The sequence below is a fragment of the Lingula anatina genome, unplaced genomic scaffold (genome assembly GCF_051362555.1).
Source record: "Lingula anatina isolate TDL-2025a unplaced genomic scaffold, LinAna3.0 unanchor82, whole genome shotgun sequence".
Classification (NCBI taxonomy): Eukaryota; Metazoa; Brachiopoda; class Lingulata; order Lingulida; family Lingulidae; genus Lingula; species Lingula anatina.
The window spans coordinates 594,316-620,073 of NW_028257603.1; the positions used below are offsets into that span (position 1 = coordinate 594,316).

The 25,758-nt window shown below is 36.5% G+C and overlaps 2 protein-coding genes across 14 annotated transcripts in view; one reads left to right on the forward strand and one right to left on the reverse strand.

The window, feature by feature from the left end:
* Positions 1-22,355, forward strand: part of LOC106164571 (transmembrane and coiled-coil domains protein 1) — a 70,195-nt gene extending 47,840 nt beyond the window's left edge. For 5 of the 13 annotated variants that reach the window (XM_086998651.1, XM_086998652.1, XM_086998645.1 and 2 more), the window contains 12 exons: positions 12,500-12,719; positions 13,031-13,199; positions 13,365-13,590; positions 13,852-13,896; positions 14,040-14,072; positions 14,288-14,376; positions 15,035-15,107; positions 15,362-15,569; positions 16,067-16,201; positions 16,669-16,758; positions 18,496-18,674; positions 18,930-22,355. In XM_086998651.1, coding sequence (XP_086854777.1) covers positions 12,500-12,719; positions 13,031-13,199; positions 13,365-13,590; positions 13,852-13,896; positions 14,040-14,072; positions 14,288-14,376; positions 15,035-15,107; positions 15,362-15,569; positions 16,067-16,201; positions 16,669-16,758; positions 18,496-18,674; positions 18,930-19,056 — 1,594 coding nt within the window. In that variant the 3' untranslated portion in view covers positions 19,057-22,355. Of the gene's footprint in view, positions 1-1,747; positions 1,926-3,597; positions 3,892-6,060; positions 6,196-6,316; positions 6,461-9,798; positions 11,301-12,499; positions 12,720-13,030; positions 13,200-13,364; positions 13,591-13,851; positions 13,897-14,039; positions 14,073-14,287; positions 14,377-15,034; positions 15,108-15,361; positions 15,570-16,066; positions 16,202-16,668; positions 16,759-18,495; positions 18,675-18,929 lie in introns of those variants that run through there. The other 8 variants (XM_086998648.1, XM_086998649.1, XM_086998647.1 and 5 more) reach the window with 5 other exon arrangements.
* Positions 22,356-22,515: 160 nt separating this feature from the next.
* Positions 22,516-25,270, reverse strand: LOC147759134 (uncharacterized). Its single transcript, XM_086998654.1, has 5 exons — positions 25,108-25,270; positions 24,533-24,655; positions 24,092-24,217; positions 23,591-23,745; positions 22,516-22,823 (listed from the first exon to the last, which is right to left on the reverse strand). The coding sequence occupies exons 1-5, from the start codon at positions 25,268-25,270 to the stop codon at positions 22,782-22,784; spliced, it is 609 nt and encodes a 202-aa protein (XP_086854780.1). The 3' UTR covers positions 22,516-22,781.
* Positions 25,271-25,758: the final 488 nt, after the last annotated feature.

Sequence of the window (25,758 nt, forward strand, 5' to 3'; positions counted from 1 at the left end):
TCTTTGTTTCGGCCAAAAAATGAATTTTCCTGGAGTAAACAACAATTTTCCCATGCTTACCAATGGTTAATGAATCCATTTTTACATTCAAAGTTAGTCCCTGGTTTTTTTCTAAAAAGTTTGGTTTTTTGTTAAAATCTCTTAAGAGATTTTAACAAAGTATAGACATCAATGGAGGTTACGTGGTCTAAAGACAAGTTCAAATATCAGAATAAAAGCTATAACTGCTGTTTTTGTGGTAAAACAGAATATATTATATTTCTATGAGTTATTCACAAGGTTTTTATTGTGAAATATAGGTATCATACAAAGAGTTATTATGCCTTTAAATGGTTTTATAAAATTATGGACCAAGTACCTGCAAGCTGTGACATACAAGATGATTGCAGTTAGAAAAGAGATGAGTTCACAAGTTGATTGAAATAAGAGTGCATCTTAACTGTAATTTCAAAATAAGGCAGAAGAGAGGTGATATTGCTATTCGCAATTCACGGCGCTTTCAAATTACGGGGCCCTGGGCATCCCAGGGTCTTTATAATTAACCCGGGTGGGGTAGGGGGGGATGGCTGTGTTATATACCATTGTCTTATAGGACAAAAAGGTGCCATCTGCCCCTTTTTTTTTTTTTTTTCAGTGTTCTTGGGACATGTGCTCCATGTGTTTAGTGATATAAAACTGTCAGTTTTACATGCAGAATACAATAATTTCAGTGGAATCAAATGAAGAAAGAATATTCATTGATTGCCAAATATCGTAGAAAAAAAAACTGAAGTCTTGTAAGATTGGTTTAATAGTAAAATGAAGGGAGATTCGTCGCCGGTGGAATTCTGTAACACTTTCAGACATTGTTTGGTATATTTTAATTGTTTATTTTGTAATAGAATTATGATATTGATACACTTATACCTTGGGGTCACATTGTGTCACTGCTTGTGAATAAATAATGGACATTGACTTTAAGACCTTCTCAGCATTTATCCTGGCATTCAAGTCTTCCCCAATGTAAACTTCAACCATTGTAACAATATTATAATAGTAACTCTATTGCTATATTGTTTATTGTGCTTGTACATATATTATATCAGTAGACGCCATTGACGTTTTGACTTCAGAATTCAATGACCTTTTCATGTTATTGACCTTGGCCTTGACCTCTGTGCATGACTCTTGACCTCTTGGAAAGGTCAATATTGCATTTCTCCAGTGGGCAATGAGTGGTAGTTTAAAGGAAAGGACTGCTGATAAAGACATATAGTGAAGTGATAGATGCAGTCATGTTTGGTCTTGATAATGAGGCAGAGAGAAGTTTGAGCAACATTATGCAGGTATATTAGGCTTTGGCATTGGGTCAAAGTTAGGTAATCGTTTGCCTATCATCCGCCTTACTCAAGTTATGATGATAGATTACAGGAATTGATGTTTATCTCCCTCTTTGTTATCTCTCACAAAGGCACACTTAAAGTATATTCTTTCTTTGATAATTATTTTATTCATGTATGTTATGACATAATAATGTGCAATTATGTTAATTTTTGTACCCCACCCTCTCCCTTCTCTCTCTCTCTCTCTCTCTCTCTCTCTCTCTCTCTCTCTCTCTCTCTCTCTCTCATAACCACCAGGTGCCATGACAGGTCTCTGTATAGTTGACTCATTCTGGTACATAATGAGTCACAGAGTTTGTCCTCGTCATTGAGTGTCTAGACTAATTGATATTATCCCTCTTTAGTGGAAATAAAGCTGAGGACACGGCAGTTAGCGAGGTCCTCTTTGTATTCCAGTCTTCATTGTGTGTGGTGTTGGATCAGTTTCAGTGGGACAGTGGCGTGACTGCTTCTGATTACCTCTGTATGTGCGTGTATCCTGGAGGATATATTATATGTATATAAGCTGTAATGCTTATGACATGTAAGATGTCTGGAGCACAGGTATGGTGAATGTTTAACTGTGATCAGGCCCGTAGCCAGGGGGGGTTCGGGGGGTTCGAAAGAACCGCCCCTTTTGCTGGAAAAGGTCCATTCTGAGTAAAATTTGATCTAGGTACGTGAAGTTTTATGGAAAAAGGTCCACTTTTTTAGAAAAAGAACCCCCCTTTTGAAATTGCTGGCTACGGGCCTGGTGATTAAACACAGACGTGAGACATGTTTAGATAACATCATGAAAACATACATGTTTAGCACAGATTGACTGGCACACAGAGACAGAGACGCACACAAAAGTGAGAGGGGAACACCGTGTACACGTACACAACCAGTATGCTCACATACACAGATACACAGAGAGACTCACATCAGCTCGCAGGTATGGACGTGAATTTACGCGTTCGTGCAGGCTCAAACATCAAAGTGAAACATACACATTGATACACCTGATGGCGGTCTGTACATAAACAAGCAAACATTTGTACACACACTCAGATAGAGAGCGAAACAGAGAAAAAACACGGAGAGAGGTGGAGAAAATTGGAGTGAGAGAGATACAGAGAGAAAGACAGATTTGGCTTATTCCAAACAATATAAAAGTCTCGCAATAAAGTATACAAAAAATGTTGAAAGATAAAAGTAACCCGCAGGTGAATAATAATAATGAAGTGTGTCTAGTATTACATGTGCATATCGTTATAACTGTCCAGTTGATGGGGAAGTAACATGCAGTTGAGTAGAGTGGTAAACCATGCAGAGGCAGTCGGCGGGACAAAATAGAGATTAGGACAGCTCATTGCGATTAGACACAAAATGATAATGATAAAGAATATATAGTAAGTTAGGCAGTTATAATAATTGGACTGAGTAGACAGGTGTTAGGGCCACAAACTCTGGGATGACAGCAGGCGGGACAGGGAAGAGATTCAGGTGGCTTTCTCTGTTTTGAAATAAAATAATTACGACATAATCTGCTGAGATCATTTGGCACTGTTGCCAGTCAAAAGTGGCCTGTAAATCCACCTTTTTGTCTGGTACTGATTTGGTTGTAAAGACTGTGGGGTTATCAGCTCTAAACATGTACTAGTATAGACATACGTGTAATTAACACATTCTCTATAATTTCACCTTTATACTCTTAGTAGTTTTATATGAGAAGTAATATTGAAATATATATAGATGTTCTAAATTTAGGTTTTTATTCCTCTGAGGTTATTGTGACTTAAGATTAATGTTGTTGATGAAGGTGTCATATGTAAAATATTTTACTGATTTTTCTTTAGGTGTTGCCAATGAAATTCCACATTTCTTATTTGGCTAAAATATAATCAATTCATTTGCCTATAAAAAAATTCATTTTGGATTGAATGGAGCATACAATTTTTTTATGATTTTTCAATATTTTAACATTTAATTGTTGATGCCAGCTTGTTGGATTTACAAAATAGCAATATTATCTAATTCATGCTCAAGTTCTGTAAGTTCAGTTAAGAAGGCTTAAGACTGCAAAAACTAATCAATCTTTCATAAACATGAGAAACATCTAATTTAATTACAGGATGTGGTTTCCTGCAACAGACATCAAACCAAAGTGAGAAACCTATTTTCTCTCATAATATATCATATATTATATATACATTTCCTTGCTTTAATCCTTTGTCGTCTGCTCCATTTCCAGATTTCCCAGAAAAATACCAAGACCTAATTTGATTTGAGGAAATAACACCAGAGGACAGTACTGGAGTTCACCACCAGAGGGCACTGCTGAATTTCACCACCAGGTGTCACCACGCTTTGACTCTATATCTACAAGTGAATCCCTCGAGTGGATTTTGCAGGAAATCTTTGCCAAAAACACAGATATTTTGCTTTGTACAAGAAGGATAGAAAGGACTTGATACATAATGGATTAAGACTTAAATGAGTTAAGGAAGACTGGTCGAGCAAAGGGTTAACAAGAATTGTCTTACAGGTAAGAAGTTGTGTAAATGTGATTATGCAAGATATTAAATAATTAAATGTAACAGGAATTAGTTGATTTAAAATGACTTATTTGAAGGCATTTAATTGCATTGATAAAACCCATGACAGTTTATCTGTTTTTATTATATGGGTTATATTTCCTAGTGCCAAGTCTTGCATTGTATAATATTATGATTGAAAGCACCACAATTTCTGAGGATAAGATGTTGGAAGTAATCAACTTTTCTCCACAAACTCATTTTTCAGTTACACACTTTTTGAAATTGCATATACAGTCAGCATATATAAGGATTCACATCTCTCATCTTTCTGTGTTTTTATATTGATAACAATGTGGATTTCTTTTGATTTGACTTTGCAGTTAAATGGTATTATATGTTGACCCAAAAGCTAAGGCATGCATGCACACATGCGTGCACACGCACATACACACAAATGCCGAATATCAGGTATTACTTAAAACTAATCCATTTTGAAATGTTATCAAAATGCACTTTGTGTCTGGAGTGGCTAATTAATCTGGAAGTTGTTGCGCTATTTTCTGAAGTTTCTTACTTTTTGTTGCTGTTTTCTTTCTTTTTGTTGGAGTTCTTCATGGTCTGTGGTACTCCTTGTTATGCAGGTAGGATAAGATGTAGAAAATTTATTGCATCAGGATTTATAGATATAAAGGAAGTAAATTTGTCAGATTGGAGGAAAAAATGTCTGATTGGAGGGAGAAAATGTTCTCGATCAATGGAAGGTGCGTTTGCGTGATTACTTTGGAGTGGAAAGGGAAATAAATGTACATGATTGATGGAAAATGAGGCCATTAGGAGCTCAAGTGTACTAAATTTTCTTTAGATAAAAAGCATGTGTTCTTTCATGTTGAGACATCATTGCCTAACACAAGCAGGGGAGAAGATATTACAATTTAATCTCAGTTTTTGAATCAATGGATTGTGGCTTTGAGTGCATCTGAGATGTGGAGCTCTTTTGATTAACTTAAAAAAAAAAAACATCAGGTGCTGCTTTCAGAAAGCTGCTGTAGATTTTTAAGACCAAACTTTGAGTTTTCTTAAAGACATATAACATAATGACATATAAGATAATTGAGCAGTATCTTAGAATGAGATATTTCCTCTCAACTCTTATTTATTTAATTGTCTGTGTATGTCATACACACACATATGTAAAATTAGTACTGTAGAGAGTCCGTAAAATTTATCTGTAAACATTTTAGTGGTCAACAGAGTTGAAAGTAAAGTATTAATGGAATATTGTGCCTAATTTATACCATGAAGTGCATGGCTATTGTTATGGACAGATACTTTTAATTATATAAATGTGCATATTCTTATACAATCGTATGTAACTCTGCCAATATTCAGCCAGATGTTTTGAAATCACATCAGATCGACTAGTTTCCATGTTCTGGAGCATCAAATACCCAGCTAAATGGATTTTCTTTCACTTCTATTTATAAATTCTCATTTCATTAGACTCTCTAATCGCTGTCTAGACTGGGGGAGCTGTATTTGTGTATTGGACTGAGTAAATTGAACATCAACACCATAGAAATGTGGCTTAGAGCATCCTGTACATGCCTAATAGGAATCTCATACACTAAGCAGAGTTTGCACAGTTAGTCATGACTTGTACTGTACATGATTTTAGTCCATGTTGAGTTGTGGTGCCCCCCCCTCCACCCCCCCACCCACCCCCCCACACCCCCCCACCATGAATCATGAAAGAGGGGGAAAACTACATTGACAAGTGTTGTTTTCCTCCTCCCCTGATCCCTAACCCCCAGTATCAGTGTTAAATACACTCTTTCATTTTGTACTATGATAAGTGTTTATCCAGAAAATTATTTCATTATCTTCATCAGTGAGATTGTGTTTTGTCTATTAGATAACAGCCTAACTCAAAAAGTTATGGACAGTTATTACCAAAATTTACATGATAAGTCGGAAATGGGTGAACTTAAAATCAGTTAGGTTTGGTGATGCATAAATTGATGAATTAATAATAATTTGGGCTGCTTTGGGAAGAGTTTTTGCTCTCGTGAGTGCTTTTCAAGTTCATTCATTCATTCATTCTCCTAGTAAACAAGACCTGAGTCACAGTTTATCTGGTTTACGAAGCCATTGTCTGCACCAGTCTATGGTGTAACATTGAGTGCGATGACCTCATTCTCTCCCTCCGAGTCTTTGTTTCTTAGCACACAGTGTATACAGTTATTAAGTAGTAAATTAAATGGAATGTGGTGCCTAATTTTCACCAAGAAGTGCAAGGCTGATGTTAAGGACAGGTACATGTAGTTTGAATTATTTCAATGTACATGTTCATATACAATCTGATGTAACTCAGCCAATATCCAGCCATCTGTTTCAAAAGTCTTTGTTTGTTAGTACACAATGTATTGTGTGCTGCAGTGTATCGCCTGCAAGGACAACAAAGCCCGAGTATTGTGGGGATATTTGTGTGCTATTGTGTTAGTGTAACGTCGTAATATTTGTACCTGGCCTCAGATTCATGCTGGTCCCGGAACATGGTACAGACACCAGCTGTTTTGTGTGAGTAAACTTATGTAAGAGAGTAAATTTTACTACAAGCTGAGATGTTATTGAATTTTCTAAAAGGGTGCTGTATGTCTGGAGTAGGTTGTATGAAAATAGTGGGAGTTTTCATCCACTTTGAGCAGGTATAAATCAGTTACAGCTCACTATGTCAAAGTGAAGTGTTGGTATTGTCGTTTCTTCACGTGTTTTAGCAGGTAAGGTTGTGTGTACAGTCTCAGATCTGAAGTTAATGTGTGTGTGTGTGTGTTTGAGAGTGAGAGAGAGAGAGAGAGAGAAGAAAAAATGAGAGAGTGCTGATGTGAGAGAGAAAAAGAGAGGGAGGAGGCTTATGTGTTTGTCTCCTTGAAGGAAAGGTTACTATCACAGTTACTTCTAGATCACCCATAAAACCTTAATTGATTAAAGAATGTAGCATATTCAATCTACAGTGCTGATGTGTGTGTGTGTGTGTGTGTGTGTGTGTGTGTGTGTGTGTGTATGTCACTGTAAGCTGAGGCAACTCATGGTAACTGCTCATTCCCTCCTTAAAACCTTAATTTTAAATACGCTAAGGCACTTTCATTCTGCAGTGCAGATCCTTGTAATCCATTTATTTCCAGCATACAATGCAGGATATTGAGTTGTTCCATAATCTCTGAGCCTCCTGCTGTTCTTCACCCTGGTATTCAAAGGTTTCTGGAAAACAACCTATGCATGCTGTTAATAGAAAATAGTTTCCAGTAGTCTCTGTATCTCAGGGTGTATTATTAATGAACCACATTAGAGCGTGTTCAGAACAGATGATCATGGACTAACTGATCCGTGGACTAAATATGGCAGATCCCACCTAAAAGCAGCACTGCTTCATCCTCTGATGGTCTCCCCACCTCTACATGCGCCATTGATCAGATAAAATCTCAGCTCCGAGGTTTAATTGCAAGGCCCCTACAGCGACAGGGTGTGTGGAGGCAGGGGGGTCATCAGGGAATTAGTGACATTGCTTTTACTTGAGGCCGCCATATTTAGTCTGTGGATCTGTTAGTCCGCGGATCAACTTGTTCTGAGTGACCTCTTAGATAATACCCCAAGTTTCAGAGATTAATGGATAGTTTGTTAAGTAAAAAAACAACCAAAGGCCAAAAATATATATTCCTTCGTGGCAGAGGCAACCAGATGAAATTAATATGGCTAGGGTTCAAACTACAGCGAGTACAGTAAGCTGATGAAAATTGATTGGAAACAAGCTTTTTAAATTAGCGACCTAACTACAGGCTGTGATTATCATTAGGCTCTAGTTCAGTTGATTAAGACTTCGTCCTGTTTTGAGACATTTGCAAGACTACATTTCCCTTTGTCCTTTTTTTTTTAACATTTACCCCAGATCTTCATTTGTTTGATTTTGGTGTGATATTCATGAGAAGAATAGATTTTAAATTAACTAGACTTGGTTGTTTTTTTAGGTGATATAAAGTGATACTTGATTTTTGCATTTGCTTTAGTACATATTATCCTGGTAAAACAAGTTTTAGGAAAAAGTTTAGTCATTTGGATTGAATTGATTTTGTTTCCTTTTGTCTCATGTTGTATGAAAAAATTATGGATGATAAAAATTATATAATAAAGTATAGTATGAAGTATAAGGACATTTTAAGTGTAACAGCTTGAAATTGATATAGCTTTAAACATTTTTTACTAAATTATTAGGTCTTCTTTTACTAAGATTAAGCTGTAGATAGCTCAGATTTGTTGCAGAAAAAAATTTTGAAGTTGTCTAATGACCTAACTTGCAATGGCTCATTTACTCATTGAAAAAGGAAAAAAGAATTGTAATCAGTTGATCTTCTCAGCAGTATGGAGCATATTGAAATAGCATCCCCATTAAGCAATTCAGCAAGGAGCTTGATGTCATGGTTTAAAGAACAGATTAAATGGGTTCTATTTATAGAAAATCACTTTCTAGTTGCGATCATTTTTCACTGCTGCAGGAAACCTTTACAACTATATTAGCATGTTGTTGTGTTCACAGCCAGACTACGATACTCTGGATAAAGTGTGAATGATGTGGTCAGAGGAAAAGGTGACAAAAGGAACAATCGAAAGTCTCATGATATATGTAGTCTGCAGTGTTAACACTGGTTCCTTGAAAAAAGAGGGTTAGATAGAAACTGGACTGGTCAGTAAAACTGTGTAAAATCTGTTTAGTTACTGGTCACCGGTTTTCCTTTCAGCCAATAGTTTCTCAACCCCGGTGCCTATCTTGGGTAAGAAAGTTTTGGGCAGCAACTGTTTAAGGATGTGATGATAAAGATTTTTGAGGATATTTTGTTCCAACTCATTCACACCTTTGCAAGGAGTTGTTTAATGGTATTTCTTGTACATTGAAATATCTTGTTATATGGACGCGATGGTAAAACTTGGAATTTTTCTTCTTTGCCTTGTAACCAGGACTTTAGGGGGCCTTCCTACAGCACTTGAAGTGGGGCCCACTCCCAATTAATAGATCCACCCAAACCTGTGGGGACTCTTGCCAAATGCAATCAGATTAACTCTCTTTTCGTTTTGAGAGGGCCAAATGCACACAAAAGTAAATTTACTCCCTGCCTGCTCGAGGATGCTTGTCATGCAGTTAATCTAATTGCATTCATCTATTAATCTACATAGAATTATAGTTTTATTGGGAATGGACCCTTAGGCTGTATAACAGGGGTTCGAAAGCAATTTTGCTATACTTAAATTTCAACTTTACCAGCTGAAGTCCATAGCTTTTTGTGCTACAGTAGTTTAAAGTTAGTTGATTCTTTCATGTAATGCATTGAGAGCGTTAAAAACCAATAGTGACTATGTTTTAAAGCAATTGGTTTGAAAGATATGCGTTTTGGGGAAAGGTTGGCTCAAACGTTTGGTATTTAACTGATTAGAACAAGAAGTTATTTTGCATCAAAGGTTTCTTCAAGCGAAGCGGGATTTTTTGAGACTTTGGAATAGGTAAGATTCTGAATGTCAACTTTAAAGAGATTGTGGCACATTGGCTCACTTTTTCAGGTAGTTTCTGCACTGGCACTATACATGTAACAGTAGTGACAGATTCACTGACATATAAGTACATGTAAGACCTTCGTCTACATTCTGTCTCAAGTGCAGGCATAGAATGAAAGATGAAGTATACCATTATTATTATTATTATTATTATTATTATTTTTTTTTTTTTTTTTTTTTTTTTTTTTTTTTTTTTTTGTCAAAGGTAATACAAATGAACAGCAACTGATTTATAGGAGAAATAATTTGGAGGATCCTCTTATTAATGCATTATTATAGCTATGTGCTCATTTTTTTCCCTTTGGTATTAATTTCAGAATCCTGCTGAAGAAAAGCACAAACTCAACAGAAAACATGGAGGAACTTTGAAATTATCTCAACACTTTATGAGATTGGAAAACCACACTGGACAAGGATAGCTTTGAAATACCAAATTTACTGCCAGACTTTCTAAGAACCTTTCAAGAAGAAACCTGAACCACATGAAAGCATCTGCAGTGAACAATATTTCCACATTGGTTGGAAAATCAGACTCGGTGCATCATTGCCTTAAGGAACAGCAATATTTTGAGTGCTAGAGAACTGGAGCAGGAAATAAGTTCTCTCTAAATCACCTAATCAGCGGCATCAGGCAATGCATTCTGAAAGAGCTCTAAATTGCCATCGTTATCTCACAGTGCACTTGATGATGAATGATCACGAAAAGTCAGCTTGGGTCACAGGAGACTATTGACTTGATCACCAGACAAAGTGGCTTCTTCAGCTTTGGTCATATTCATTATAAAAACACCGTGGATCTTATGACATCAACAGTATCAAGAACAACACCGAGATAGCACTGTTTGTCACTGAACAGTGTAGCAGGCTTCATTCTGTTTGTCTGTGGAGACTAGAAAGTAAAAGTAACAGTCCATTGTAATGTAATTTACAGAAACATATCCTGGAGAGGAGTGGGTTTCAGCACCATTTACCAGGGAATTGTGAAACTAATGAAGACTTGACATGGAGAGATAATATATACCACATAGACTAGAAATCCATGCTGCCTTTTGTGACACTTCATTTTCTACATATATTTATCAACGTAGCACATCCTGGGGATTATATAATTGGACATTGTGAGTGGCAGGATTTTTTTCCTGATGGTGATAGGATTGTATCCTACTGTTGATAGGATTAAACTCTGCTGATAACAGGATTATATCCTGCAGGACATAGGATCATGACTTATCTGTGATAGGAATAAATCCTACGAGTAGTAGGATTATACTGCGCTGACGCCGGAATATATATCACATATCAGACATATAAGACATAACACAGAAGCCTACGTGTCATAGAGAGGAGCATTACATGTAATAGCAGATGCCAATATGTAATGTATTAATTCTGCTGAATTGTGTTCTCTTACATTAACCGGGACATAATGTGAAGCTTGATGTGTTTAAAACTCATGGTTCAGACGTCATTTTCATTATATTTTCCCATTGCCTGTCCACTGGGATGAGTATTCATTACTGTACCAAACTGGAATTGTGTGTAGCAGTTAGCTGTTCTGTACATGCAATTCCAGAATCTTGATTAAACTGCTGTATTGGTTGGTCCTGGAGGCAACTTAACCAGGTACTGTTACACAATCACACAGGAAATTTTCTCCTGTAGTCGTTTATCCTCAGGGCTGCAGACAGATATTGGGAAATCTTTTAAGTCTTAGAACGCCGTCCATGTCTTCAGATTACGCGTCAGGAAGTGTAACGTTTGCTCTGCGGGCCACCCAATCGATGAAAATGCGAAGGCGACTGAGTTTACCAATAATTAGGTAACAGTTTGTGGTCTTATATACCCCCCCCCCCCTCCAGGCAACAGCTCTTGATTTTGTATTGATGTCTGAATGTGGTTAACATAATTTATATCCAACTTTCACATGTATTATTATGGGAATTTATTGTTAATTTGAAGTAAAGCTACCCACATGTTAAACTAAATTTTTGTATATATAAAAATACTTTGGCTTTGCTAAATTATCTATTTCAACCTGGTATAAAACAGTTTATAAAGCATAAGGATAGCACTCTTTTTTTTATATTGATTTTGTAATTTTTTTACTTTATACAGTCTTTTTTCTTTCAGATAGGTACTTGAATGTTTGGTGTGTACATGTGAAATATTTGTGTACTGTCATCATCAGTGTGGTAGTGGGAACGGTTGTTGGAAGTTTTGAATTGAGAGAGGGAATATGTGTGTTTATGCATGCTCGCACATGTGCGTATGTCTTCACTTTTGGAATCTATGTTGGTCTTTTCCATGTGGGTCATAAATATTTAACTGTGTGTGGATCATATAGTTTAAAACTTGAAGTTTGGTGCGTGCATCAAGAGTGTGTGTTTAAAGGATTTTGACTGTGAACTTTTATCATGAGTAGGGTACGTAGTGAAGGAGAGAAAATGAAAGAATGAAAAGAAATTAGTGCATGATTGTATGGTTGTTTGTGTTAAGCAGCATGTCATACTTGTTCAATCAGTTTTCAGTTGTATATGATATGTGTGCACAGTGGAGAAAACACTTATCTTAGAAGCATTTATCTTGTCTGTGTGACATATTTCAAGATCAGTTTACAATAATCTTTGTCTCCGTTTAGGGAAAGTTTTATGAGTCTAAGATCAATATTGCTGTGTGCTGTTTAATTAAGAGATGATAGATGACATTTTGGGGGGCATGGAGTGCTATCTGGGTCATTTGATGAGAGACAAAACAGTCAGTTTTAACACACGAAATCAAAGATGCAATTTGCGTGTGTGCATGAGGGTGTATGATGTGGCATGTGCATATGATGTTTCTAGGTCTGTTCAGTGGTTTTTGTGATAATGTTGACACCTCTAATTATATTTGCTTTCATTATGCTTTTATAGAATAATTTTATGAAATAGTTGCTTTACCAATATAATGCAATAATTTGATAATGATAAACATCGTAAATGTTGAAATTCATGTACTAAAAAATATTTCTTGCTATTTCAGGAAAAAATCAGATGCAGTTAAGCCTCCTCTCAAACGAAAGAAAAGTCCGCTAACTTTGAAGAAGTCTGGGGAGACAGGCAGTAATGGGGGTTCAGGAGGCAGCGGGGTCGCAGTCAATAGGCCGAGATCTGTTAGTGCTGGCGCTAACACTCTGGCTGCCACTTTACCCGCTGAAGAGGGCGCCACTCTTAGCCAAGAAGAGCTACAGACGGTAGGAGAGGTGAGATTGTATTTCTTTGATGTTCACTGTTTTTCATTTTATTTTTGTTTTATTTTCTTTTGAACCCTGATGGTGGTACATTATTTATTCTTAAACCACTATTGGAAACATCGTATGCTTGATATTTTGGTGTCTGGCGTGGGTGGTTAATTGGTGAAATCTTTAATTCCAACATACTGTGAAAATTTGCCATAAGATACTGTAACGAAAAAAACAAAAAAAAAAGATGATCATTGTTTCATACAAGTGTTTGTTGATTTATTTATTGATATATTTATTTTAATTTGATTAAATGTTATTCTTATTTACAGGACAGCACTGTCTCTTCAGCCAATGGAGGATCAGAGTCTGGCTGGGATGATACGGACACGGCGGCGGGTGACGTGGACCCACATCGCACAAAGGCTGCCTGCGAGCACCTGCAGCATAAGATACAGAAAACTAAAGACTTAATTAAGGGAGAACAGGGAGCAAAAGAAAGTAAGAGATTGTGGGAAATTTGGATGATTTTTTTTAAAATTCAGCATAGAAGTTTGACAAAATTAAAGAGTTTAAGAAAAACGCGAAGTGAAAAAAAGTCAGAACCATGGAAAGAGCTTGTGGGAAAATTGGATGATATGAACATGATATTTTATTTATTTCCAGAGAATGTAAATGAATACCTCAAACTCGCCTCTGGTGCCGACAAGCAACAGGTTCAGCGGATAAAAACGGTCTTCGAGAAGAAGAACCAGAAATCAGCACAAAGTATTGCGCAGTTGCAAAAGAAACTGGAAAGTTATCAACGGAAACTTAAAGACGTTGAGACCTATGGGGTATCTGCTCACAAACCCGCCAAGGAAGTGCTGCGTGATATGGGACAGGGAATAAAGTAGGCACTCTGTGACACTGAGCCCTTGTTCGAAAAAAAAAATAGATTTGTAGATTTAGCATTAGACTCCAAAAAAAGCTTGTCGTCTGTGAGTTATGGAGGTATTTTGTTTTTTAGGGTCTCCACGACACTTCTATTGTGCAGTATTACAGAGTTCATGGAAATGTAAAAAGACGCTATAGGATATTCTGTATCTTTCAGATTTTGATAGTAACCATAAGGATTTTTTAATGTAATATGATTAATTTTTTACCATTTTAGAAATGTGGGAGGCAACATTAAAACAGGCCTAACAGGATTTTCTGGGTAGGTAGTCCACATTTTGAAAAATCCTCCCATGTTTTATTTTTCAAAGTCTCATTACATTTGGCTTATATTGCTATAAAATGATTTTCTTTGTGAAATCATTTTGAAAATATGATGTTATTTTGAGTGTTTATCCATTTCAGAGGTGTTGCCAGCAACATAAGGGGTGCTACAGAGTAAGTGCTTTTTTACCTAATTATTAGTTGGGAGTCGGATATGATCTGTCGTTTAGTTGAGATAAATAGCATTAAATATGTACTTTGTTCTCACCGAAATAGCCAAAGCAATACCCAGAATTTCACAAAGATTGAATCCGATATAATTCTTCAGCATTGTTTTAATCAAGTTTTTTCTTGATTCACTGCAAGATATGCCTTGATTTTGTTTTCAGTGCCATTGTATCCAAACCCAGGTCGTTTGCACATTTAATAAAAAATAAATTTGGAAGTGCTGACAACATAGATACCCTCAGTAAGTTGGGTAAGTGGCCCTCTAGGGGGCTGCATGTTTTCTAGCAGTGTTTTATATTTCTGTTTGCTTATAACAATAAAACTTAACACATTGAAGCAAGCTATGTCGTTAACCACTAGTTATGGGATATTGACCTATAGAAATGGTGTTGGGCTAGCAAAAATAAAGACAGATTTTTCAAAGTTATTTGACCAATGCAGCAGGGGGAAAAATTAAGGGGTTGTGGGTAGTTTTTCCAACCTCCGAAAGTTTTATGTCTTTACGAGTATTTTAACCCAGACTTGTATTTTGAAGCCTGCTCAGTTGGGTAAGAAGCTAAGGACCCATTCCCATAGACACCATCAATCTAAGTAGATCAATCCAACTGTGCTGGGACCCTCCCTGAGTGCAATCAGTTTAACAGATTTATGCGCCATCTTCTGGGGTAAAGTAAAGTTGAGGACAACCAGTGATTATACAAGTACATTGGACTCTAGAGGAGGCGTGTCATTTAGTTAAGCTGATCGCAATCAGCAAGAGTCCCCACAGAGTTGAATCAATCTATGTAGATGGATGGTGTCTCGGGGAATGGGGTCTTAGACCTAGTTGCTGGATAAAATCTGGTTCTTTTCAAGTAAATTTAGTTTAATTTTGAGTTAATTTTTTTTTTTTTAATTTTTATATACAGAAAATATAGAAGAAGGTGTACGCGGCCATGAGGTCGGGAAGGAATATCATGGAAGTGGAACGTTACCAAGCAGGTATTGTAAAACATTTGGGCCATTCAACTCTCTAGTTTCCCGTTTTTATGTTCATTTATTCATTTTCTAGCTAATTATAACATGTGTTAAGGCTAATCAACCAAGAAATCACACAAAGATTGTAAACTGTACTTGGTCCTAAGAAGAGCTCACTTTCGCCATGTCAAATCAACATAAAATTTGAGTCTTGTAAAAGAAAGTGATGTATTTAACCATACAAAAATATAACTTAAATCTTAACATTATGTGGTCAGTTTCAAGTACCGGTCAGATGAAGAGGACGCATCCAGTATTGCCAGCAGTTCGGGACCAAGTGGTATCCAGAGTGGAAGCAGTCCCAAACGGTCAGGGCAACTGGACATTGCACCGCCCGAGCCAGTGGACCTGGAGCCGCTGAGGCAGGACATCCAGGAAATGAGAGAGACCCAAGACAGGCTGCATGAGATGCTGGAGTCTTTGAAGGTGGGTGCTGTCTTGTATTGGTTAAAAACGCCACCTATTTATGAGGTCATTGTGACCTACTGTCTCCTGTTGCATTAAGTGCCACCTACTGGTGGGTCATATTGGATAAAATGCCACTTAGAGAAGAGATCATTGTGACCTTGTTAAAATTGGGATTTCTTTCATGAAACTCCTATGGCTATTAACTTAGTACCTGTATGATGCTTCCTAATATTTTAATCACCAGTGTGAATACCATTTTGAACAACTCAAGGGAATTAAGTAACTTCTTATTCAACCTAAAGAACATTAATATCACATAACTTGAGATATCCAAACAGCCTATTGGAGAAGAAAAGTAAAGTTGTAAAATTTCAAGAATTAAAAAAAAAAATTGGATGGGTACATAATATGTTTTACAAGGCAGATTATACTTCTTAGACTAGTTATAATATGTTCAACAATAAAAGAGAGTGACTGAATCAGGAATCAAGCTCAGAGTGATTTTGATATTCCAGGACACAATGCAGAGTGAGAGGTACGAGTTGATGAAAAGTTTATCAGAAGAGAACAAATATCGCCAAGACCGACTGGAAGAGGCCATTAATGACCTGTCGGAGCTTCACCAGCATGAAATAACGAATTTAAAACAGGTAACATTCACTCCACTCAGATGGATTCCTAAGCGCACACTGCCTTAAATTTTTTGAACTGATATAAATGTGTATTTAAAATTTTAAAGACATTTTTTTTCCACAGGTATTGATATTTTAAATATTATTTGGTTTAAACAGAAAGGCATGTTTGCCCTGACTCAATTAATGTCAGTGCCACTGTTAAATAGTGTAAGTGCACATGTTAAAATCTTCAATATTCTTAAATAAAAAAGTACCATAACATGTAATGTTCCCATTATTAAGGCTCACCATTAGCAAAATGAAAGGTTTGCAGCAACAAGTTTGCTGGAGTTTGCAAAAAAAAATATTGCCGCTAATTTGCAGCAATATTTCAGCAAACTAGCAGCAGGCCTGATATTTGGCCAAGGGCAGTGCTTTCTTTTATTTCCATAACTGTCGGGGTCAGTGTTCAGTATCTTCAAATAAAAGCGTTGTATTTGTAGGAAATTTCCAGTATGGAGGAAAAAATGGAGTACCAGTTAGAGGAGAGAACCAGAGACATGCAGGAAATGCTGGAGAGTTGTCAGACAAGGGTAAGATCAGGAAACAATTGTGTTAGGAGAGATATAGAATTGTGTTAGGAGGGATTGTGCTGGAGGAGACGTGGTGGAACAATTGCAGTTGTGTTAGGAGAGGTATTGAATTGTGTTAGGTGGGATTGTGCTGGAGGAGACATGGTGGAACAATTGCAGTTGTGTTAGGAGAGGTATTGAATTGTGTTAGGTGGGATTGTGCTGGAGAAGACAGATTGGAATTGTTTATATGTGACATTCTATTGTTAATTAGACATGACATGATATAATCAGTAATTTTGAATACTGTCATATTAACAACACTGAATAAGGTTCTTCAAACAAAAAAGGGTTAAATTCAATTAATGAATCAGTTCAGAAGATTGCACATAATTATCTTACTTTTTATCAGGCAAGAGACTGTTCATACTGAAATACATTCCTTTTATATCCCAGTGCCTTTTAAGCCCAGTTTACCAATTTAGAACTTCATTATTCAAAAGATGACCTCTTGCCTGTTGATTCAAATATGCAATTAAGAATTCAGCATGTGATTTATTTTCTCTCATTATATCAGATGGCCAGGTTGGAGTTAAAACAAGTTTCCATTATTGAAGATAATGTTAGTATAACAATCAGAAGTGATTGGCGTTACTTTTTACATTGCTTTGAGTGAGATGGAGGGGGGGGGGGGGCAGAAAGGCATGTTTGGGAGGGAGGTTGATGACAGTTTTCTTGTATTGTGTATCAGGGCGAAGATTTTGATGTTGGCGGGTTGGGGGTAGGGGGATAGAGGGTGCTGGATTTACTCTGATATTTCATGTCATTTGATATCTAACACTTTTTTAAATCATTTCAAAAATTAAATCAGGAGATTGGAACTTTACCATTCTACTACTTTTTATCATTTGTTGATTGAGTTTAGAAGTTTGGTTTGTATTTATGTTGTTAAAATAAAACAATAGTGGCTGAAAACGTAATGCTGCAAACATAATTGGTTTAAATTTTTGTTGGATTGATGTTGTTTTAAATAACTAACCCTAGTGAATGACACCATAAAATTCTGCAAATGTATGTTTCTTATTCCAGAAACCCAACTTTGTTTGTGTGATGCCAGAAATTATTAATGAAAAATCCCTTAATATGTTTCCAAGGTTTTTATGTTGAATATTTTATGACAAATCACCCAAAACTGTCTCTTGCCTGAATATAAAGTTGATTCCAACCCTAAGCCAGATGTTGTTTCTATTATTAAAGAAAAAATAAAAAAACTTCCAGCGATGCCTTAGAGATACTACTGTACTTAGGTGACTAAAAACAAAAACAAGTTATAATATTTCAAGGAATTGAAAAAACTGAAACCCACAGCTAATAAGGTTTCAAGCTTTCTTTCTGAGAACTTTTTGCCATTACCTAGAGCTTTGATGATTTGAAATGCAATATGATATTTAAATCTGAAGTAACTTAATTTTTTGAGTTCGAACTGTTGGTTTTTTGAAATCAATCCAAGTTTTAATTGTTAGACCATATTCACAACCAAAGTTGATCCGCAGACTAACAGATCGAAAGATTGAAAGCTTGCAGCATAGTCGCAACAGGGGATCTATTCAGTGTATATTAGGGGTTTATGCTGCAAGCTTTCAAGTGGGTCAGCCTTATTTGATCTGGGTATCTGTAAGTAGGGTTAATTTGTTCTGAATGCCCCCTAACAGTGGTTTTGAGATTATATTATTGTAGCTCTGAGGTTATTCTCTGTAGATATCAAAGATGGAGCTGCAGCAGCAACAGCAACAGTTGATCTCCATGGAGGGGGTGGAGAATGCCAACGCCAGGGCACTCATCACAAAACTCATCAATGTTGTTCTGGCAGTTTTAGCTGTGATTCTAGTCCTGGTGTCCACTATTGCCAACTTACTCATGCCATTCTTGACCACAAAGTAAGTACTCATCACCAACTTACTCATGCCATTCTTGACCACAAAGTAAGTACTCATTACCAACTTACTCATGCCATTCTTGACCACAAAGTAAGTACTCATTACCAACTTACTCATGCCATTCTTGACCACAAAGTAAGTACTCATTACCAACTTACTCATGCCATTCTTGACCACAAAGTAAGTACAGTCATTCTTTTTATGCTTTAATTAAAAATACCATGTCTACTTATTTCACTATATTTTCTATTTCAGGGTACGTCTACTGAGCACAGTAGTGATGATAGCTCTGGGTATCTTACTCTATTATAACTGGCCTCTTATAGTGACTGCATGGACACATACCACAGGATATTTTACCCATATACTGTCTGGCAAATAGGTGTTTATTGTCTGTGTTAGGTTGTGAGGATACATAAGGCATTGAGGAGGATCCAGATTGGTTGATTGAAGACTCATATAAGATTTGGTTGAGGATCCACCATGGGATTTTGGTTGAGAATTCAGCGGGATTTCCATTTGAGGAACCAATATCTGACTTCATTTTTACATTGAAAAGCATTCAGATTGAATTGGGATGCACTGATATTTTGTTTGAGATGCCAGTGTGGGGTTTGGGTTGAGTACTCAGCATGGGAATTCGATTGAGGACTCTCTTGTTTCTTAAAGAAGAGCCAGCTTTGGCATTTCAGTTCAGGACCCTCCAGGATTTAGCTTGAGGAGCCAGCATGGGATTGCAGTTGTGGATTGAGGGAGATATCAGTTGAGAAACTGTTTTTTCACCACAAGAACCAGATGGAATTTGATTTGGAAGCAATGGGATCTCAAACAAAAAACCAATAGGATTTCAATCACTGTAAAGAATAACTTCCAACTTCATTATCACTCTTAATTTCCTTTTATTTATTTAACAGAAACTGGAAGATTCTGTAATCCATTTTCTTTTAAACTGAAGAATTTTTTTTCATATCATATCTAATTTTTTTTGCTGATATGAAAATGGCTTTCAGGTCAAACTCTGAACTTCAGAACACATGTTGAGTTGGTGAAAGGTATCCAGGAGATACGTGGCAGTGAGGTGTACAGAGATTTGTATTTGTTGGTAGCACTGAGAGTTTGTTTTACCTGGATGGGGTGAGGTACAGGTGTGTATATTGAAGGTGTATGTATTTATTTAAAACCGCATTCATTGAAAAAAAGGAGCTACAGTCGTGAAGAGACTTCTTGTTTATGTCAGAAGCAAGCATGATTTAAAAATGGTGTGGTACAAGATGTGTGGAAAATAAGCAGTCCGTAGAGAGCTCGGGGTGGTTTAAGACTTCATCCATTGAAAAAATTGATGAACAATGTATTTGTTTGCCAGACATCTTTTTAAAATTATAGTATAATTTATATTTCAAATTTTTAGTCACTTTGACTAATGGGGAAATATATGTAGTTATGTATTTATAATTTTGTTTTGGAATTTTTTAAAATCAGATCCAGTTAGTGGCATATTAGTATAAAGTTACCGGAGACAATCACAAAATTTTGCAAATCTTTATGTTACTAGAAAAAAATATGGGAATTATTTCATCAAATATGACTTTAAAATAGAAATTGAGTATGACAAAATTTTGGTTTTGGTATATTGTGCAAAAAAAATGCAGGTTTTATGAAACGGACAAAGAAATTGAAAATCATTGTTAATTTGTTTACAGAATGGTGCAAAATGTACCATGTATTGAAGTAGAACAATTCCACCTTGGGGGTACTTTAAAAAAACAGGATGAAAGATGAAAAGATAATTCTGTTGATGAGTGCAACTGTCTCAGTCAATATATTAAACCCATGCTCAATCAGAAAGAATTGCTCAATGCAATCACACCACCTAATGCAATAGGAACTGCTTGGCTTACTCAACACAATCACACCCAACACAATAACACCCAATCAATCAGATTTGCTGTCCAGCATACCTTATTCAAAAACTGTGAACAAAATCGGAGGTTATTTTACCCCATGTTGTCACACCCAACACTATGATAACTATCTACCCAAGGAAATCCAGTCTAACACAATTGGAGCTGTTTCTTAGCTCATCTTACAATGGCATGTAACACTTTTAGAACTGTTAATCCACCACAAGCAATATTATCACATGGGTGCATTTTATCCTGAAGAAAGGGTGTATATTTTGCCCTTGAACAAAAAAAGGTGTCCAAAATTGTATATGTTGAACTAAATCAGAAAGACTATATAGTCATTGGTAAAATTTTGGCACTGTCAAGTGAAATGTGATATGGGGAAAGGATACGTTCTCTTCATTTTTGTAACAGTACCACTAGAAGAAAGTGCAATTTGCTTCATAATTAGATCTTGTCCCTTCAGAAAATGTCTGTTTGCATAGGTGTAGCAAAGTAAAATGTACCGCATATAGAATACTGAAAGTGAATGCAAATACTTGTTCAGTGTGACAATAGCCAAGCATTATGGCTCAGCAGTGTACTTTTGCAGTCATTTTGTGTCTCTAACTCACCACTCTTGCAGATTAGTTAAATACATGGATATTTTAGTAGAAAACTTCTATCAGAATGATGTACTTAATATGTAAGAAAACAAGATGTTTTATATTGTTCCCTGATTAGATACTACTGCCCCCTAGTGGCTTTAGTGAAACCTTTTTTTTTTTTCACACTTCCTAAGAATGTACTCTTAACTTTTTCTTGTTTCCTAGAGAAAAGTGGATAAGTTGATTTGATTTCAGGTTCAGGAATCTGATTGGCTAATTTTTTTCTCACTGGTTTTCAAGTGAACTTTGTTAATGATGTTAATAACAGACACCAAAGGGCAATAGTCTCTAGGAAGATATTGTTTCAAGATATCTGATATTGTAGCATAATTAAGAGGGGAGAGGGGGGGGGGGGGGGTTAAAAAAAACTGGACCAATGGCTCATGGTCAAACATAGTAGTGAGTTTTGTTTCCTGTCCATAATTCCTGTAATGTTCAAAAATGTTTGTAAGTACATGTGCACACAATAATTGTCTTGCCTTTTAGTCTTCTAGTGAAGAACTGAAGAATGTATTGTTATTCTTGAAGCAGCACATTTGCAGTAGCTAATGACTATGCTTTGGCAGCTGTAGCTTTCAGTGCTCAGACAGGTGTGGTATGGTTCACAATAGTTGTGCCCACTGCTGCGTCAACGTCATTGTGTTAGGTGAGAATGGTGGTGTAGACTTAATGATTATTTTGGTTAGTTGTGCTAAACTATTGTGCTGGGTTGTGACGAAATTGTCACTTGGACGCACCCCCCCCCCCCCCTCCCCTTGACGGCCACTAAAACAAAGGTGTAAACATTGTTATAATGATAAGAAGGACAAAAAACACTATCTGACAATGGAAACCCCGACTTCCGTGGTATTAGCAAGTACAGTTTGCTGTATGTCATGCACCGTTACAAGAATAACTAATTTTAAGTTTGTAATGCTGCCGAGAGCAGTTGAAAGTTCAGTTGATTTTAGCGCCAGTGGTAATTTACCATGTATGTGATAGGTTGGGAATGTAAAACTAGGCCAATGTGATTATTGATTTTATTTGTTTTTTAAAGAAGACAGAATAATGTCTGATATTATACAGTTTTACGTGGACAACTCAATAGAAATATTGAATGCCAAGTTGAAATAAAGATTGGAAATGTTCAACTTTGTTTGATACAGTTTCTCTCTCTCTCTCTCATGCAGTCAGTAATTCAATCTTTATTTGACTGAAGATTTTAATCTTTTAAAACTTTCTAAAGTCACTTTATCATAATCATAATAATGAATAACATTATTTATTCCTATGTAGCGTATTCCATTAAAATCTAAACGGACCTTACAAATTTAAAGCTATAATTACGTATAACTTATACTTTAAGCGTAAAGTAATGTATATAAAAGAGTTAATAATTATAACTAAGATTGTTTCAAAACAATGCAAAACTGTATTAACTAACACATATGTAAAACGATTTTTTGAAAATAAGTCTTCAATAAAAGCTTCCTTTAAACGACAAAGTTAGTGGTGATTCATGGAACACAGCGACACAACAAGTAGATTCAATTATATATGGACTGTAATCTTGTGCTTTACGTTCGCAGTCTCCATCTGTTCCTGGTGTTTCCACGCCTCTAAAATAGATAAATCCTTGTTTTACTACAAACCAGACTCGATCATCTGCGTGCGAACTCGCATGCGTCTTTCTGCGTACATCTCAGCATAAATAGAAATGGAGCATATGTCCACTCTGGCCGCTAGTAGAATGTTGCAAAATTATTGCATTACCTATACTTTAATTTTGTATACTTTTTTAAGGCCCCAGCCTGACCCGTAGCCAGGGGGGGTCAGGGGGTTCGAAAGAACCCCCTTTTTTTGCCGAAAAAAATGTATCTAGCTACACGAAGGTTTCGTGGTAAAAGGTCCACGGTTTTCAGGAAAAGGAACCCCTTTTGAAATTGCTGGCTACGGGCCTGCCCCTGATATCAGAGGGTATACCTGATATGTGTGTCAGCTCGCCCCCGAATGTCAGGGACCATTCCCACAGATATTTGGATTGATCTATCTCCCTGGGAGTCTCACTAAATTGCTATCAACTTAATGGGCTTAAATGTCTGTCACGCCTAGTAAAGCTGTTAGGGGGTAATTATATTTACCCTAGCTGATTCGGTAGGCGTGACAGACATTTAAGCCGGTCAAGTTGATAGCAATTTAGTGAGACTCCCCAGGGAGTTAGACCGATCCAGATGGATCGATCTAGGCATGGGAATCCAGCCTCGGAGTCTGAAAACCTTACTTCTACAGACACGCTGACAATACTGTTACAGGTGAATTTTCAGGAATATCTGGAACTCTGGGTGTTAGGCCTACCATATAGGCATCGTTGAAATAAAAGTCATACCTCGTTCGGTAAAATGGGCACACAAAGACCCCGCCATTTCTTCCCTGTCCCGACCTCATACCCAGGTGGACACTCACAGGAGTAGCCGCCATCTTGGTTTGCCACGCAGTCAAAGATCAAAGGGCACGGGTTGCTCACACAGGGATCAATGCCTTCTGCAGAGCAAACCAAAGAACACATGTAATTTATTTGACTACTTGAAATAACTTGAAATGTAGATATATTCGCATACATTTCAGGCCTTATAAACGAAAATTGCGGTTTGTGATCACGAACCTCAAATTTGTGAGCACGAATCGCCAAATAAACGCTTCGAACCGAGAATACATGGCATGAACTTAAAATTGGAGGCTACGTATATGTATTTCAGGCCTAATACATGCAACTCATGATTGGCATTGTCAAGCATGGCATATCTTCGAATTCGAGCAATTGTTAATTTGTATTTTTACAATATATATTTCCACATTAAAGACAGTAAGATTAATGAACTCAACTCACGTGCGCACCACGTGAATCCGTCTCCATAATACCCATGGCGACATCTACAGGTGAAAGAGCCCAGAGTGTTTTGGCAAAAAGCCAAGGGATGGCACGTCGTCTGGTTGAGTCTGCATTCATCCATATCTGGAATAAAATAATGAAATATGTCAGTTTCCTTATTTCTATTGTTAATTTATTTCCTTTCTCTCTTTTTTCTTTTTAATTTTCATTTAATACTTATTTTTTAATATTTTAGTATTATTTTTTTCTTTTTATTTTTGTTTGGGGGGGGGGGGAGGTGCAATTTCTGGTTTATATCCCAAAACTGAAAAGCATACGTTTTGCAATTGGACGACGGCGCGAATACATGTGTTTTTCATACCAATTGTTATCTTCACATTCCTCTACATTTAAATAATGTAAAAGTAAAATGTGGGAGAGGGTGTGTCAAGTGCCTACCTGTACAATTCCATCCATCTCCAGTGAAACCGTCTCTACAGCGACAGTAATATGAACCCCACGTGTTGACGCATTCACCAAATACTGAACAAGGAAACGGCTGAGTGTGGCATTCATTGGCATCTGTATTGAGAGAAAACTGCCAATTAAAATGTTCATGTGTGTGTTCTTTAATTACACTGAATTAAGTTTTTTTTTTTTTTTTTTTTTTTTTTTTTTTTTTTTTTTTTTAACATACTTTATAAGCATGCCTTTGTAAACTGCTTAAGCATTGATGATAATGGAGCGGATCGAGTTCCCCAAAATTCCGAAACTCGGGTTTAGATTAAAAAAAAAAATATATTGTATGTATATTTTATATTTAGAAAAGCACAAAAAGAAAAAAACTTCATTTCTTCCCTAAAACAATTTTCATGTGACCGCTGTTGCGATGTGTTAAAATCGTAAAAAATGTTTTGTGTTGGCACTTTGCCATAGCAAAGCAACTGATTCATTATATATTCTGTCAAACATTAATTATATAATATTTTTTGCTGAAATGCCTTAAAACCGTCATACACTTTAAAAATACACACCTATGCAAAAGTCCTCAAAGTCTCCCTCTCCGAAGTGGTAACCAGGAGCGCATGCGCACTGAGCAACACCGGTGGACGCCATAAAACATATCTGATTGAAACGGCACGAAATATCCTTGCAGCCATCTGAAATAATAAATATAAAAATGTATGACTTCTCCATGATTATATATTTATGTATCTTGTAGCTATTTATTACATAATGTACACGATTTCTTCAATTATCGATTTTTTTTTACTCTGTAAACGGGGAGGTCATTAAGTCAACTGTTGGCGATTTTGACTTTTTCTTGCTAATAAAGATAATTTTTATAATAAAATCCCACCTATATATTGACAAGTGTACATACGTATTAAACATGTGATTCATTTCAGAAGTAGGCCCTATAAAAGAATAATAGAATGGAGTCTCACAAATTATGCCTTGAATGGTACTTACCCGCACAAACTGTACCGTTTCCCTGGAACGGTTCTCTACAGGTACAGGTGTAGCTGCCCTCGGTGTTCAGGCAGGCGGCGTTGACGTCACAATTTGCGGTGCCAGCATTGCACTCATTGATGTCTTCCAACAAGAAATAATCAATTTTATTGTAAATTTTCTTCTGTTGCTTAAATTTGTGTAGAAAGCACATTTCAAGAGAATATGACATT

Coding starts and splice junctions, on each gene's coding strand:
- LOC147759134 (XM_086998654.1), bottom strand. CDS start 25,270: ATGGAGAAGTCATACATTTTTATATTTATTATTTCAGATGGCTGCAAG. Junction 23,746..24,091: donor CGGATTCACGTGGTGCGCAC/GTGAGTTGAGTT, acceptor TTTGCTCTGCAG/AAGGCATTGATCCCTGTGTG. Junction 22,824..23,590: donor TGCCCATTTTACCGAACGAG/GTATGACTTTTA, acceptor TATCTATTTTAG/AGGCGTGGAAACACCAGGAA.